The sequence below is a fragment of the Carassius auratus genome, unplaced genomic scaffold, assembly GCF_003368295.1.
Source record: "Carassius auratus strain Wakin unplaced genomic scaffold, ASM336829v1 scaf_tig00008846, whole genome shotgun sequence".
NCBI classification, from domain to species: Eukaryota; Metazoa; Chordata; class Actinopteri; order Cypriniformes; family Cyprinidae; genus Carassius; species Carassius auratus.
In genome coordinates this window covers 111,803-129,100 of record NW_020523980.1, presented here as the reverse complement: position 1 = coordinate 129,100, position 17,298 = coordinate 111,803, and the positions used below count along the sequence as shown (strand labels likewise).

Genomic DNA, 17,298 nt, shown 5'->3' with positions numbered 1-17,298 from the left:
GCCCCACAGGGCTGTGTCCTGAGTCCCCTGCTCTTCTCTCTCTACACACATGACTGCGTGTCTTCGCACAGCTCCACATCCATTATCAAATTTGCTGATGATACTGTGGTTCTTGGCCTCATTCACAACAATCACGGACAGTGATTTCACCACTTCATGTGCAATTTATTTTTTCTGCGACTAAGTGACTAATTCAATTTAGGTAATGGCATATAAACAGCATTTTAATTAGAATAATCATGACTGATAGTAAAACATGCAAACATAAAAGAAAACCAAACTGGACATTAAAACAGCTATAAATTAAGGTTATTATTAAACATTTGGAGTTGGGATAACCTCCAAACCAAACCAATTAGAAATTATTTTTCTAAAATGTTTATATTCTGAGGTAGATTGCTGGCAACAGCTACTTTGGGATATTTTAGATTTGGTTTTAGTCCTCTTCACTGCTCCGAACGCTTTACAGATTTAGGAGCTAGTTTTAGTCTTAAGATGTTTCGTGAATAAGGGCCTGATATCTGGATGAAAGTGAATCTCAGACCAACACTTGAATAAACACCAGAGAGAAACAGAACAGCAGCAGCATCAAGAAATCAAAACAAACACACAGATTTCTGGTTTCAAAATGTGCATTTATTTAAAAACAATGTCAAAAACAGCTGAGTTGTTTCTTTGGGTGTCATTATATTCCGATCACTGGACCACCAGTCCTGAGATAAAGAATTAAAACTCCAACAGGTTTATCCCTTCTTCACAACAGTCAAACTGAACTCAAATGGCGCATCAGTAACAGAATGAGAATCCATTCAAGACTTCACTTTTACTCCACATTAGTGTTTCATCCTTCATAAACGTATAAAAGTCCCTGAATGACGCAGGTTCACTTCCTCTGTAGTGCACATCGATTTCTGGACGATATTTCTATATAGCATCTGATAAACAACACATTCAAAAGAAAAGCAAGAAACTCAAAATTGTACATTTACACAATAAATAAGAGTGTTCTTCGTACAAAGTCTTGGGTTTAGACGGGGTGATGAAGGAGAGACAGACTGCAGATTAGTGATTCTTCATTCGTCTGATAACAGCGAGCACGCTCCGATCCTTCAGATAACACGCTGCACTGGAGCATGCACAACAACAACAGAACATAAACACGTGACTCTAACGGACAGGTGAGGTCAGAGGTCACCCTGAGCACTGATTCACGCTCACGTGTTGAAGGCATCGTGGATTTTTCACACATTCAAACATTACACAGGCACGATCAGATTTAAGGCCCAGATGCAGTCTACAGAATGAAACAGAACTAATGCACTGTCATTCTCATTATTACTAAAGGAGCGCTGTGCATTCATCAAAACAAAGTCAAACAGACTGTTCAAGTGTGTCTGTGAAGGAGAAATATAAATAAAATCTGTGACAGACAACAAACTTAGTGCAAGAAGAGAGACACCCGTCTGCCCTCCACATAATCATAAACATTTACAAAGATCATATTAAATATTACAAAGTGGTAATACCTTCAATAAGAGGATCTTAAAAGCTCACGAATCACAAATGAAACAGCGTTGTGTTTGTAGCAAAGACACAGACTCCAGAAGAGTCTCTGTTTGAGATCTTCTGCTCTTCACTGTGATGATGTCCGTTAGACAGGAGTGTGTGTGAGTGTGAGTGTGTGTGTGTGTGTGTTTCTACATTCCTTATATGATAGAGGCATGATTAAATCCAGGGCGGATCCTGGGATCGCTTCGCACATGTGGACGAGTGTTTCCTTCAGCTCGCTGAGCAGCATTTAAAGTGACCTTGAGCTTCTGGAGGAACTTCTGGAGGAGCGTCAGGCTGCGTCTTCATCCACACTGATCATCTGACACTGAGACACAAACACACACACACACACACACACATTAACACCGGTTCAGTCGATCAGTCAAATGTGTGATAAAAAACTCTGACTCTTTTGTTCTAGTCAAATAAGTCAGTAACTTTCATGTTTCTGCCTCATCAGGACGAATCAGTTCTGCTTACAGTGCTCTTAATTCATCCAGATTTACATCAAATATCTGATAACAGTTTGATTGACAGCTGTCTCTGTGTGTGTGTGTGTGTGTGTGTGTGTGTAAGAGAGAGAGAGAGAGAGAGTGAGTGAGTGTGTGTGAGTGTTTAAGTGAGTGAGGTACCGATGGATGTGAGTATCCGTCCAGACTGGGGCTCCTGAAGATGTGCACCGTGTCGTCGGTCTTCTTCTGGTACACTGGGTTGGTGAAGTGGATGGTGTTGGTGTTCTTCTGCCGCCAGTGTCTCCATAGCAACACACTGCCGACCCCCAGCAGACACACGGCGGCTGAGAGAGAGAGAGAGAGAGATGGTCACTGAGCCGATCGGTCAGTGAGACACTCGTGTGTATTATGAGAATGAAGTTTTACTGACCGATTGGAAGTGTGATGTACAAGACTGTGGGATGCTGGGAAGGGCTGGAAACTGGCTCATGTTCTCCATTAATTTCTGTAAAGAAGCAGACAGATGTTAAGTGTGCGATGGGGGGGGGGGGTGAACATGCATCAGACAGGATGATGGACTGACCGCTCCGAGAGCCCGTATGGTCAGGCATTGATCCGGAGCGTCTGTGTGCGGTTCTGCTCGGAGCCGTGCTGCTCACACCGGACACACACGTCTTCATGTCTGCACCCAGGGTCATGTGATCAGGACAGGTGCAGGTGTATTTGGGCGAGTGTGTGTTAATCTGCGGCGCCGGCAGACACAGAAACTCACAGCCGCCGCCTTCTCTGCACCAGTCCTTTCCTGCCAGAACAACAACAAACCTGCAGATCACCGACTGAGACACAGAAGAACAGCTCACACACACACTGAACACGCTCGCGTCACACAGAAGAAGAGCTCATACACACACTGAACATGCTCGCGTCACACAGAAGAGCTCAAACAAACACTGAACACGCTCGCGTCACACAGAAGAGGAGCTCAAACACACACTGAACACGCTCGCGTCACAGAAGAACAGCTCAAACACACACTGAACACGCTCGCGTCACACAGAAGAAGAGCTCAAACACGCACTGGACACGCTTGCGTCACACAGAAGAGCTCAAACACACACTGGACACGCTCGCGTCACACAGAAGAAGAGCTCAAACACACACTGAACATGCTCGCGTCACACAGAAGAAGAGCTCAAACACACACACTGAACACGCTCGTGTCACACAGAAGAAGAGCTCAAACACACACTGAACATGCTCGCGTCACACAGAAGAGCTCAAACACACACTGGACACGCTCGCGTCACACAGAAGAAGTGCTCAAACACACACTGAACAAGCTCGCGTCACACAGAAGAAGAGCTCAAACACACACCGAACACGCTCGCGTCACAGAAGAACAGCTCAAACACACACAGAACAAGCTCGCGTCACAGAAGAACAGCTCAAACACACACTGAACATGCTCGCGTCACACAGAAGAGCTCAAACACACACTGAACAAGCTCGCGTCACACAGAAGAAGAGCTCAAACACACACCGAACACGCTCGCGTCACAGAAGAACAGCTCAAACACACACACAGAACAAGCTCGCGTCACAGAAGAACAGCTCAAACACGCACTGAACACGCTCGCGTCACACAGAAGAAGAGCTCAAACACGCACTGGACACGCTCGCATTACAGAAGAACAGCTCAAACACACACTGAACACGCTCGCGTCACACAGAAGAAGAGCTCAAACACGCACCTGACACGCTCGCGTCACACAGAAGAAGAGCTCAAACACACACACTGAACATGCTCGTGTCACACAGAAGAAGAGCTCAAACACGCACTGGACACTAGTGCTGCACGATTAATCGTATCGTAATCGCAATCGCGATGTCAGCCTGTGCGATTATATGACGGGAAATGTTGCGATTATATTAAATAAATAAGTGTGTGGACTTAAACACACATTTTCTGAGAACAGTTTGCCGATTTTTCGTGCCGCTAACAAAACAAACAAAAAAAGATGAAAAAAAAAAAGATCTGACAGTCTATCAGTATAAGCAAGTGCACGTGTGGCGTGCGTGTTCACTTTTGTGAGCAGCGCTGAGAGACCAGAACGAAGATGGATGCCGAGGAGACTGATCTGGTAGCCAAAAAAAACTCTACCTCTGTTATATGGCGATATTTCGGATTTGAGATTACTGACACTGAGCAGAGAGATGTACTGTGCAAGATTTGCAAAATTAAAGTCGCTACATCACGTGGCAATACGACAAATTTATATCAGCACCTGAAACAGCACAGAGAAAAATATGATGAATGCATGACGATGAAAACCCAGATTAGTAAAGAGACAGGTGAAGGAAACAAGGCACAAGCTGTTCCCCGAACAAAACAATGCGCAATTACAGATGTGTTTACAAGTCTCACGCCATATGATAAGTCTTCGCATAGACATAAAGAAATCACCGACTCCATAACCCACTACTTGGCAAAAGACATGACGCCCATACACACCGTAAGTAAAGTGGGATTTCAGAAAATGATCCGCACACTGGACAAGAGGTACCAGCTGCCCTCTCGAAACTATTTCTCTCAAGTAGCGATACCTAAACTTTATAACTCGCGCCGTGATGAAGTTCAAAAGGAAATGGCTTCGGTGACGTTCTTTTCAACCACTACGGACCTGTGGTCAAGCAGGACAAGTGAACCGTATATTAGCTTGACTGTGCACTTTGTCAACGAGGAGTTTGAATTGAAAAGCCGCTGCCTTCAAACATCGTATTTCCCCGCCGACCACACAGGAGAGAACATAGCCTTGGGCTTGAGAGAGGCACTGGCTGCGTGGGACCTCTGTGAGGAGCGTCAGGTCGCCATCACTACAGACAACGGCACCAACATTGTCAAAGCAGTGGAGCTTAATCAATGGACTAGAATCCAGTGTTTTGGGCATAGACTTCATTTGGCCATTGGTAAGTTAAATTAATTTCATATTTTGTTATTAAGACGGGCAGTACGACAAATCGCATGCAAATGCACGTCTTTTCAGTAAAGCCGGTCCTGTAATCAGTAGTAAATCTCCATCACATATGTGTTTCAGATAGAGCAGCTCTGTGTAGTAAGCGCTGCTGAAAGCACACACGTGATGGAGATTTACTACTCATTACAGGACCGGCCAACTATGGGGTTAGGGGCAGTTGTACCCTCGATTTATTAATGAAATCATTTTAAATACAGTGTAAAATTATGTGTATCACAAAAGATACTAGGAGTAGCCTATTTCATTAAGTGCTAATAATTAGCATTAAACATAACTCTGTAAGAGTGTAAAGAACAAATCTGCCATAGCTATTTGCCTACTACTATTAGGCCTAGAGTGGTGACATGATTTGATGAAAACACTGTGTGTGTGTGAGTGTGTGTGTGTGTGTTGTCATTTTTGTATTTTGTATTACATTTTTTTTTCATCTTATCATTCACAGAAAATGCTCTGAAGGATAATGCACAATGCATTAACAGAGCTACTGGGATATGCAGGAAGATTGTGAGCCACTTCTCCCATAGTTGGAAGAAAAGAGTGGCCTTGAAGGAAGCACAACAAGAGCTGAACCTCCCAGAGCATGCCATGGTGACAGACTGCTCAACACGATGGGGTTCCACTCAGAAAATGATAGCAAGAGTCCTGGAGCAGCAAAGTGCGTTGTCCAAGGTTCTCTCTACAGACCGCAAAGTGCGACACCTACTCCCTTCATGGCAGGACCTGGAGGTCTTGGAATCTGTAAACAAGGCACTAAGCCCACTCCAGGACTTTACAGATGCCTTATCTGGTGAGAGTTATGTGAGCATATCTTGTGTGAAACCTGCTCTGCATCTTCTGAACACCTCAGTGCTGGCTGAAGACGAAGCAGACACTGAACTGACCAAATCACTGAAAACAAAAATCCTTAGCTACCTCAACAACAAATATGAAGGCACACAGGACTTGCTAAACTTCACCACTTTCCTAGACCCAAGGTTCAGAACTCAATACATCTGTGAAGAGGAGACCCAGACCTTGAAGGAACGAGCCATCTCTGAATTGATAGTGAGTAAAACCAGAGTTTACCTAACTGGTAAGAATTCAATCTAACAAATTTCTAAAACATGCATTTTTTTTAATATTTGTTTCAGGAAATTCACCAGCAGCAGTCTGTTGCCCAAAGCACTGCAGTGATGGAGAATGATAGCCTGGATGTGGAAAGTCCACCTGCTGCTAAAGCCAAGAAGAAAACTCTGGCCAGTTTCTTCAAGGAAACCACATGCACAGCACCAAGAACATCATTGTCATCCACATTTGATTCCATGGCACAGTTTAGAGAAGCAGTGACCGCTGAACTCAATGCTTACATTTACATGCCATGTGTAGACCATGGAGAAGATCCACTGAAATGGTGGAAGTTTCACAAAGTAAACTTCCCTAGGCTATGCAAACTAGCACAGAAATATCTGGGCATACAAGCAACAAGCTCTGCATCAGAGAGAGCTTTTAGCACTAGTGGTAATGTTGTGTCGAATCATCGCTCCTGTCTGAAACCAGAGAAAGTAGACATGCTTGTCTTTTTGGCAAAGAACCTCTAATGTGATCAGTTTAACTGTTTAGAAAGAGGATTTAAAAGTACCAGTTGGTCATTTAAAAAAAAAAAAAAAAGATTTAGTGGTTTGACTTTGAACAACAATTTTATATGCAGTTGTTGTTTTTTTTATTTTCAGTATGTTACCTCCTGCGTAAATGTCCCTGTTTGTATGGACAAAATGTTTAAAATATCTTATTTTTGTGAAAATGTGTATGTTTTTATTTATTGTTTTATTTAATTTAGCTATATATTTGAGAAAATAAGTTTACATTAATAAGAATGTTATTTCATTTTCTAAAAATTATTTATTTTGAAACCATTTCTAGTTTTACAAATACACATTTCAGCATTATTACTAATCTGTGTGTGCATTTTCCTTAAAAACCCATCAAGTTGACTCACGATACCATTTATTATAATCGTATATCGCAATATTGACCTCAATAATCGCAATATGACAATTTTCCCAAATCGTGCAGCCCTACTGGACACGCTCGCGTCACACAGAAGAGGAGCTCAAACACACACCGAACACGCTCGCGTCACAGAAGAACAGCTCAAACACACACCGAACACGCTCGCGTCACACAGAAGAAGAGCTCAAACACGCACCGGACACGCTCGCGTCACACAGAAGAACAGCTCAAACACACACCGAACACGCTCGCGTCACACAGAAGAAGAGCTCAAACACACACAGAACACGCTCGCGTCACAGAAGAACAGCTCAAACACACACAGAACACGCTCGCGTCACACAGAAGAAGAGCTCAAACACACACACTGAACATGCTCGTGTCACACAGAAGAACAGCTCAAACACACACCGAACACGCTCGCGTCACACAGAAGAAGAGCTCAAACACACACAGAACACGCTCGCGTCACAGAAGAACAGCTCAAACACACACAGAACACGCTCGCGTCACACAGAAGAGGAGCTCAAACACACACCAAACACGCTCGCGTCACAGAAGAACAGCTCAAACACACACCAAACACGCTCGCGTCACACAGAAGAAGAGCTCAAACACGCACCGGACACGCTCGCGTCACACAGAAGAACAGCTCAAACACACACCGAACACGCTCGCGTCACACAGAAGAAGAGCTCAAACACACACAGAACACGCTCGCGTCACAGAAGAACAGCTCAAACACACACAGAACACGCTCGCGTCACACAGAAGAGGAGCTCAAACACACACCAAACACGCTCGCGTCACAGAAGAACAGCTCAAACACACACCAAACACGCTCGCGTCACACAGAAGAAGAGCTCAAACACGCACCGGACACGCTCGCGTCACACAGAAGAGGAGCTCAAACACACACTGAACACGCTCGCGTCACACAGAAGAAGAGCTCAAACACACACAGAACACGCTCGCGTCACAGAAGAACAGCTCAAACACACACAGAACACGCTCGCGTCACACAGAAGAAGAGCTCAAACACACACACTGAACATGCTCGTGTCACACAGAAGAAGAGCTCAAACACACACTGGACACGCTCGCGTCACACAGAAGAGGAGCTCAAACACACACCAAACACGCTCGCGTCACAGAAGAACAGCTCAAACACACACCAAACACGCTCGCGTCACAGAAGAACAGCTCAAACACACACCGAACACGCTCGCGTCACAGAAGAACAGCTCAAACACACACCGAACACGCTCGCGTCACACAGAAGAAGAGCTCAAACACACACAGAACACGCTCGCGTCACAGAAGAACAGCTCAAACACACACAGAACACGCTCGCATCACAGAAGAACAGCTCAAACACTGAACACGCTCGCGTCACACAGAAGAAGAGCTCAAACACACACAGAACACGCTCGCGTCACAGAAGAACAGCTCAAACACACACAGAACACGCTCGCGTCACAGAAGAACAGCTCAAACACTGAACACGCTCGCGTCACACAGAAGAAGAGCTCAAACACGCACTGGACACGCTCGCATTACAGAGGAACAGCTCAAACACACACTGAACACGCTCGCGTCACACAGAAGAAGAGCTCAAACACACACTGAACACGCTCGCGTCACACAGAAGAAGAGCTCAAACACGCACTGGACACGCTCGCATTACAGAGGAACAGCTCAAACACACACTGAACACGCTCGCGTCACACAGAAGAAGAGCTCAAACACACACTGAACACGCTCGCGTCACACAGAAGAAGAGCTCAAACACACACTGAACACGCTCGCATCACGTGAAGCGCTGTGGTTCTCACCAGAAGGCTGTCTGAGACTGTGATAAAGCACCATGTTTCCCGGACCCTGCAGGTGCTCGGCCACAGCGGCGATGTCTCGTCCTGTCACACGGTTGGCACTCCAGATGCTGTTACTGTGTTTGTTGGTCCAGAAGACTTTCTCCTGTGGGACAGACACACACATGAGCACCGGATGAAGGACACACACGCTCACGTCTCAGCGGCGACGCCACGCACCTCGAACACGGCCAGCGCCAGCGGATGCCACAGCTTCTGCTCCCCGTGGATCAGTGTGTGCCGCCCATCTCCATTCACGCTGATGCTGGACAGTGTGTGCAGCTTCGAGTCGACCCAGTACAGCCGGCCGCTCAACACATCTGCACACAAAGTGTCACGCGTCAGCACACGCCTTACATGGACTTCACACGCATCATCTGTGTGACTCACCGAGCGTGATGCCGTTGGGCCAGACGATGCCTTCTGTGACGAGAGCCGTCCGGTCCACTCCGTTCAGCCCGCTCTTCTCGATCCGTGCTGGCTCGCCACAGTCCGTCCAGAACATGAAACTGTGAAACAGATCAATAATCAGTACGAGCGCTTTCACACACGCTTCATCCCGTCCACACACACACACACACACACTCACTTGCTCTGCGGGTCGACAACGATCGCGTGTGGATTCTGCAGGCCCTCGCTGACCAGCGTCTTGCGCTTGCTGCCGTCAGCCGTAGCCACAGAGATGGTTCGGAGATCACTGTCTGTCCAGTAGATGTTTCCGTGGATCCAGTCCACCGCCAGCCCCTCGGGGCGGGAGAGCCGGCTGTCAATCACAGTGCTGGGGTGGGCGGGGTCAGTGGCCGCGGCGCTGTAGGACACACACGCACACACGAGATATACTATGAACACACGCAGAAACACGATGACACATGATGTTCTGATTCAGCATTACACTAGCAAATAAACTGAGCTGAAATACTGATTAAAACTATTTTATTTCCAGTAGAATCTACCAGAGCAATGGAACAAATAACTGAGACGGCGGTCAATGAAAGAGTTAATCAGTGAGCAGTGTTGGGAGAAATTACTTTTAAAAGTTATGAATTACAATGCTGTGTTACTCCATTAAAATACTTTTTTTACATTACTTTTTGTCACCTAGGCTTGGTTTACTAATTAGTTTTTTAATAAACAGAAATGATATTTCTGGCCAGTGTAAAGGCTCTCTCACACCAGAAGTGATCTGAATCTGCGTTCACTGCTGATTCTCTCAACACAGAGACAGGACAGCGGTCAGTCAGTACACTGCTGCTCATTTGAAAGAGTAACTCAGATGTTGTTAATTTAAAAAGGGGAAGTCGTGGGAAGTCGTGGCCTAATGGTTAGAGGGTTGGACTCCCAATCGAAGGGTTGTGAGTTCGAGTCTCGGGCCGGCAGGAATTGTGGGTGGGTGGGGAGTGCATGAAAAGTTCTCTCTCCACCTTCAATACCACGACTTAGGTGCCCTTGAGCAAGGCATCGAACCCCCAACTGCTCCCCGGGCGCCGCAGCATAAATGATGAACACTGCTCCGGGTGTGTGTGTGTGTGTGTGTGTGTGTTCACTGCTCTGTGTGTGTGCACTTCGGATGGGTTAAATGCAGAGCACAAATTCTGAGTATACTTGGCTGAATGTCACGTCACTTTTTCACTTTTTTTAAAAGGAATGAGCTCCTTAACAAGTTACCTGAAAAAAAGCAATCTGATTACATAACGCGCATTACTGCCAGTGGTCAATCAGTCACGCTCAGCGTCTCTCACCTGTAGATCTTCTTCAGGCTCATGTCAGACCAGAAGATGGTGTTGTTGTGAACATCCACGTCCAGCGCCTGCACGTTCTTCTGCCGGCGGATCAGAGCCGTGTACGTCCGGCTGCCCAGCTCCATCTTCCTGACCTCGTGCTGCGTGCTGAAGAGCAGGAACGCACTGGACCCTGCAGGACGACACATGCATCTCACTCTCTGAGCCGTTACCCATAATTCCCTCTGATCACTCGTCTCTGTTCGGTCACGCACCTGTTACTGCTTTGCAGTCTTTGGTCATGTGATCCAGCTCAAACCCATCTTCACAGTCACACCTGAAGCTGCCCGGCAGGTTTATGCAGATCTGAGTGCATCTGTCTGCGTCTGCACACTCGTCCACGTCTACACACACACACACACACACACACACACACGTGATGAGACCAAACACACTCACAGACCATAATGCACTGGGCTCATGGGGACGGAGCTCACCTTCACAGTGTGTGCGGTTGATCAGGTGGAATCCGTCTGGACACACACACTCGTATCCCATCTTCAGGTCACTGCACGTGTGGGAACAGCCGCCGTTGTTAGTGAGGCACTCGTTAATATCTGCGCAGAGGAAACACACACGTCACATGATCACCTCCACAGTCACATGATCAGCTCCACAGTCACATGACCACCTCCACAGTCACATGAGGTGCGTTTGACTTAACGCAGAACTGCACAAACCAATCGCAATCTTGAAGCAGTGCATGCAGGTTAGAATTTTTGTCCGGCTTGAGATGGCACAGATGCCACATGACTACAATCACATGTGTTTCGGGTTAGATGAACCTTTTCAGTCCCATGAAAAGTTAATGGTCACAAATCTGTGTTTTTAGAATGGTAAAAGCTTTTGTATTGTAGTCGCACTGTTTTTATTGAGTCATGTTTATCATACAACACTAAATAAAAGCACATATACCCCCACTTTATTACTATTTAAATAGTATAAGATTATGTTGAACTTTATTCTTATGGCGCTGTATTAAGCAGTATATAAAGAGTGTTTGTTGCTCATGAAAACATTTCTGAAATGTCTCTGTAGCCTATTTGACAAATACTGCATTATTTACCTCATCTGTGATAAAGTATGAAAACAGCGCGTAACTGTCAGTTTTCAACTCCGTCCTGATCACCCCCCCTCCTCCAGTCGTGGGATCACCCCGCCCCCCTTCCAGTCACAAAAAGTAATCATTTGTTTTATGTTAAATTGAATTGTGAGTTCATATTAACGCTCATGTTACTCAAAGAAATGTTTGCAAAAAAAAAAAAATAAAACGCTAATATTTTCTGACGTCATATCATTAACTGCGTGATAGTTCCACAGTTCCGGATTATAAGTCGCACTGTTTTTCATAGTTTGGCTGGTCCTGCGACTTATAGTCAGGTGCGAGTCATTTCTCAAAATTAATTTGACCTGAACAAAGAGAAATGAAGCAAGAGTTCACATGACCGTCTCCAGCCGCTAGAGGGCGCTCTGTGCTGCTCAGTGTCCTGTAGTCTACACTGAAGACATAGAGCGCCCTCTCACGGCTGGAGACGGTAATGTTTTCTCTCGGTTCTTGGTTCTAAATAAATGCAACTTATAGTCCAGTACGACTTATATATGTTTTTTTCCTCATCATGACGTATTTTTGGATGATGAATGAACGATGAATGATGTCGTGTGATGTCATAGTAGTGTTGTCCCAATCCTTAGGGGAATATTTTCTCCCCTACCCATTCACACTGTGTTTCATGGGACAAGGGGAAGGGGAAGGGGTATAAAATAGATTTGGGATTGGGCCTTAATAGTTCATCCAGAAATGAACACTCTGTCATCATTTACTCATCCTCATTTCATTCCAAACCTGTAAGAGTTTCTTTCTTCTGCTGAACACAAAAGAGACTCACTGCAGTCTGTGAGAGGCTCATCTGAGCCGTCGGGGCAGTCTCTCTGACCGTCACACACACGGTCTGCTCTGATGCACTCTCCACTGCGACACTGAAACACGCTCGGTCCGGCACACGCATGCACTGCAGAGAGAGAGACAGTTACAGACGGACAGGTACAGACGGACAGCAGCTTGATCTCATTCTCACGTGTGACCCTCACCGGTGCAGTCCGTCTCATCGCTGTGATCCCGGCAGTCAGGTTTCCCGTCACACTGGTGTATTCCCGGGACACAGCTGCCGTCGTTACACAGGAACTCATCTGGACGGCAGGTGGACACAGCTGTGACAGAAACAGGATGTGAGCGAAGGATCTCTCAGACACGTCTGCTCTACACCATCTAACACACGTGACTCACTGCAGTTGTGTTCGTCTGATCCGTCTGCGCAGTCATTGCCTCCGTCACACCTCCAACTGCTGTGGACACACTCCCCACTGGAGCACAGGAACTCGTGATCGCGACAGACCGTCCGAGGCTTCTGACCCGTGCCGCCTGGGCAGTTCTGTGTCCACTCGTCTGAGCCGTCTGTGCAGTCAGCGTCGCCGTCGCAGGCCCAGAGCCGCGGCACACACACAGAGTTATTGCACTGGAAGGATCCGGGGCCGCAGGTGGGCACAGGACAGGACGCCTCATCACTGCCGTCATCACAGTCAGAGTCAGAGTCACACACGAAGGACAGCGACACACACTGACCGCTGCGGCAGCGGAACTCCTCGTCCGTGCAATTCTTCAGGACTGAAACAACACAAGAACAAAACCATCGTGAGCACAGCTGAACATGTGACGTGTCATCTAGTAAACAAGGGCTTTAGATGGTTATATTTACCACAGCCCTGCTCGTCTGCACCGTTCTCACAGTCAGACTTCCCGTCGCAGCGCCACCTGGTGGACACACACTGATTGAGACGCCCGCCGCAGCTGAACTGACTCGACAAACACTTCTTGTTACCTGCAGCGGAGAGTGAGCATTAGCAGACGGACACTCAATCATCTCAACAGTGAATGTAAACATGACTTTTCGCAGCTAACTGTTTTCAGCGGTGCAGTGATGAGGAGTGTGTGACTCACTGCAGGACTCCAGCAGCTCGTCGCTTCCATCGCCGCAGTCGTCCGTCTGATCACAGACCCAGCGGCTGGTGATGCACTTCCCATTAGCACAGCTGAACTGCTCCTGACTGCAGACGGCCGCACCTGACACACACACACACACACACACATGCGTGAGGCTCTACACACTCATCTCTACTCCACTGTCACATGATCACATCAGTCATTCTTGCTGTGTCCCCATCCTTAAAATTAAAACATTAACTTGTGCACTTTCATAAAACATCTAACAGAATCATAAAGTTAAATGTTTATATGTGTCAGCAGAGAGAGAGACAGACGGAAAGAGAGTGTGTGTGTGTGTGTGTGTGTGTGTGTGAGAGAGAGAGAGAAAGAATGAAAGAGACAGAGAGAGAGAGAGAGAGAGAGAGAGAGAATCTTTGCACGAAGCATTTGTTGATTAGAAACACTCGGTGTCTTTGACTGATGACAGGTGTGTAGTGTCTCTTTAAGACAATGGCAGAGGCGGAGTTAATAATCACACCACCAGTTACTCACTGGTCTCTATGGAAACATTTGCATAACCAAGATACAGAGGAGATGGAGGAGGTGGAGCTTGATGGAAAATATCCAGAATGATGTTTAGAGAAACTGACTGATCTGACTCTACAGTATTTAAGAAACAATTATATATTTGTGCTTGATATAAACCACATTAACCAACTAAAACTCAACTGGTTTTCCTCCATGAACCTGAATACCCCAAATGCACACAGGGTGTGACAAGCCCATTGTGTGTGTGTGTGTGTGTGTGTGTGTGTGTGTGTGTGTGTGTGTGAGAGAGGACAACCAACATGCGAACTACCTTCACACTGCACTATATGCAAAGACACCTTTATAAATACTATAAGATTATATATTTAAAAAATTGTTACCATATTTGAACGTTTATATATATTCTTATGTAGAGTGTTATTAACGCTTTGGCAATGTAAAGATTCCTTTCACCGTTCCAATACAGCTAAACTCCCCAAAACAGATCTCTCTCTCTCTATCACACACACACAGACACACACACTCTCTCTCTCTGTCACTCCTCTCTCTCTCTCCCTCTCCCTCTTCTGTTTCAGTAAATGATGGATGTGATGTGTGGCCTAGTAAGGGAATTCCATACTCGGAATTTGTGCTCTGCATTTAACCCACACAGCAGTAGTAAACACACACACACACACACACACACACTTCTGTCTGAATGAGATGCAGATGTTCCAGCATCAGAGCAGAAGATCATCGGGATCAGAGGCTAAACCCGTCCTCATTAGAAACACAATCATGAAGCTGCTTTGATTCTTTGCTGAATCTCAGCGTTTGTGTGTTTTACTGAGGTTTAACAAACTCCCGCGAGAATAACGGTGTGTTGAGCGTGACGGCATCAGGTGTGTGTCAAGAACTGGACAAACCACATACTTCCGGTCAGATTTCCTCTAGATATCTTTACGACAAATCCCCGTTCAGACCTGCATGAGTCTGGTCTTTCATGAGCTGCAGCAGGACAATCTCTGAACCTCAGTCTACAGAGTTCGACGCGGACCGATCGGTGTTTCACATCAAAGTACCGCGACAGCTATTTGATACTTGGATTGATACATCGATCGATCTGCGCCGCTTCCAGTCGAACACACCTAGAGCTGATTCTCGTCCGACTGGGCTGTCAAAAACGACCAATCAGAAGCAGAATTTCAACTCCCTGATTGGCGCGTCCAACCAATCAGCGAAAGCGTCGCGCATGCGCTTCAGCGGCGGCCAATCAGGAGGCGCGTTTATTCTGCCATAGGAGCGAGGTTAAAGAGACCGACACTGTGACTGTCCCACGCGCGATACAATCATAAAACACCGATACCGGATCTAATAAACCCTTATATACACTGTATATATACACAGACCCCGAGATAAAAGCCACAGACAGCGTCAGCCGTTTATTCACAAGACAAAACAAAAACAGGAAGAGTTTGAACAACATCGGGTAATCCCAAGAAAGAAGAAACAAAGAACAGAATAAATATCTTGTGAATTGTGAAACAAGGCTCTGAACACATAGACAAGCAGATCTGCATCATAAACCGACACTCACGGGTTCCGTGGACGCAGTGAAGCAGAAGAACCGAGCAGATGAAGCCGAGCCGAATCCCCATCACCTGCGATGTTCTGATCAATCACAGACAGATCGATATCAGTCACAGAAGCGCTGCTCGAACAGCTCAGTATTATCAGATGTCCGCGGATCACTGATGCTTGTGTGGAGCTTGACCAGTGACAGGGCAGTTCTGACCTCCAGGTGCAAATCCCATCGATTTGAATGAAGCAGACCGGGGGGCGTGGCTCTAGCAGTGGTGTGATATTTAAAAAAAGTGGGACGTCAGCGCTGTGGGCGGAGCCTCGCGGTTAATTCTCTTATCATCATCGCAGTTTACACACGGGGCGCTTCCTCGAGCTGATAAGAGCATGAGTGATACAGAAGTATCCGAGCATCAGTCTCTGACTCTGTGTTACACACATGTTCAAGAGGGTTAGGGTTTTAAAGCTCAAATCTAACATGTATAGGGGATAATATCATTTACATGAGGCCAGGGCAGATAGAAGTCGCACAGTATAAATCCAAGAAACATAATTCTGCCTGAAACTGTGAAACCAGCTCACAGTTACTCAGAATGTCCCTTATCCTTCAAAAGAAGAGACAATTATTGATCAAACTGTAAAATACAGTTTGTTGAAAACAAAAATATTTCCCAGAAATCAGGATCAGAGATGAATATGCTTAAGCTGAATCGTATTACATAGAATATAATGCCTGAGATAATTTGCTGTTTACAATATCATCAATAAAACATGAAATTCTAGAACATAAAACCAAAACAGTCTTACGGTCAATTAAAGTCACCTTTATTTATACAGTGTTTAGTAAAGTAGCTAATGCTGTGTCAGAGCAGGTTTATAGTGTTAAACAGGAAATTAGTGTGCTGATAATGCAAGAGGACAATAGAAAACAGTCAGTTTATCAGCTAATAGTTCAGTTTTGATTCAGTGATGTGATAGTGTCACTAAACAAGCCAGAGGAACAAAACCTCCATCAGTGACAGAAATGAAGCCAAAACCTTGTGTGAAACCAGGCTCGGTCGTCCTCTGACCGCACCAAACCAGCATGATGTGCTCTGATTCCAGCAGCTCTTCACAGGGGATCTGTCCAGGGATCATCCAGCTCAACCGGAGGGAACACGATTTGCATTGTATTTGTAGATGCAGGGAAATGATGTTTCCGAGCTCTGCAGGCCTCCATTAACAGATGAAGTTACTCGCTGAATATCAGGAGCTCAGACTGAATCCAGCACATTGAACGCTTGTCCTAGTTTGCATATTTAAAATCAGTCTTCAGCGGGAGGAAAACTAGCTTGCAAATTTGATATCCTGAAAGTTGAAAACATTCATATGCACTTTATAATGAACTGAATAGTGTTGAATGTGGTAAAAGTGATGAGGAATCAGGCTTGTGAAGCAGGGAGGGAGTTTCCTGAGGGTCAGACAGGTGTGTGTGTGTGTGTGTGTGTGTGTGTGTGTGTGTGTGTGTGTGTGTGAGAGAGAGAGACACAATGA

General features: G+C 45.9%; 1 protein-coding gene across 1 annotated transcript; it reads right to left on the bottom strand.

Annotated features, from left to right (window-relative positions):
• Positions 1–614: 614 nt before the first annotated feature.
• Positions 615–16,008, bottom strand: ldlrb (low density lipoprotein receptor b). Its single transcript, XM_026245349.1, has 17 exons — positions 15,782–16,008; positions 13,672–13,794; positions 13,430–13,552; positions 12,961–13,338; positions 12,765–12,884; positions 12,563–12,685; positions 11,114–11,233; positions 10,892–11,020; positions 10,638–10,809; positions 9,488–9,706; positions 9,289–9,407; positions 9,079–9,218; positions 8,863–9,004; positions 2,587–2,805; positions 2,434–2,508; positions 2,184–2,347; positions 615–1,876 (listed from the first exon to the last, which is right to left on the bottom strand). The coding sequence occupies exons 1-17, from the start codon at positions 15,840–15,842 to the stop codon at positions 1,841–1,843; spliced, it is 2,463 nt and encodes an 820-aa protein (XP_026101134.1). The 5' UTR covers positions 15,843–16,008; the 3' UTR covers positions 615–1,840.
• Between the last annotated feature and the right edge of the window lie 1,290 nt (positions 16,009–17,298).

What these genes read in the sequence shown, in the direction of transcription:
- ldlrb (XM_026245349.1), bottom strand. Translation starts at nt 15,842, where the DNA reads ATGGGGATTCGGCTCGGCTTCATCTGCTCGGTTCTTCTGCTTCACTGC. An exon ending in TCACTGCGTCCACGGAACCC is followed by an intron (nt 13,795 to 15,781) that starts GTGAGTGTCGGT and finishes TGTGTGTGTCAG; the next exon opens with GTGCGGCCGTCTGCAGTCAG. An exon ending in CAACCGCACACACTGTGAAG is followed by an intron (nt 11,021 to 11,113) that starts GTGAGCTCCGTC and finishes GTGTGTGTGTAG; the next exon opens with ACGTGGACGAGTGTGCAGAC.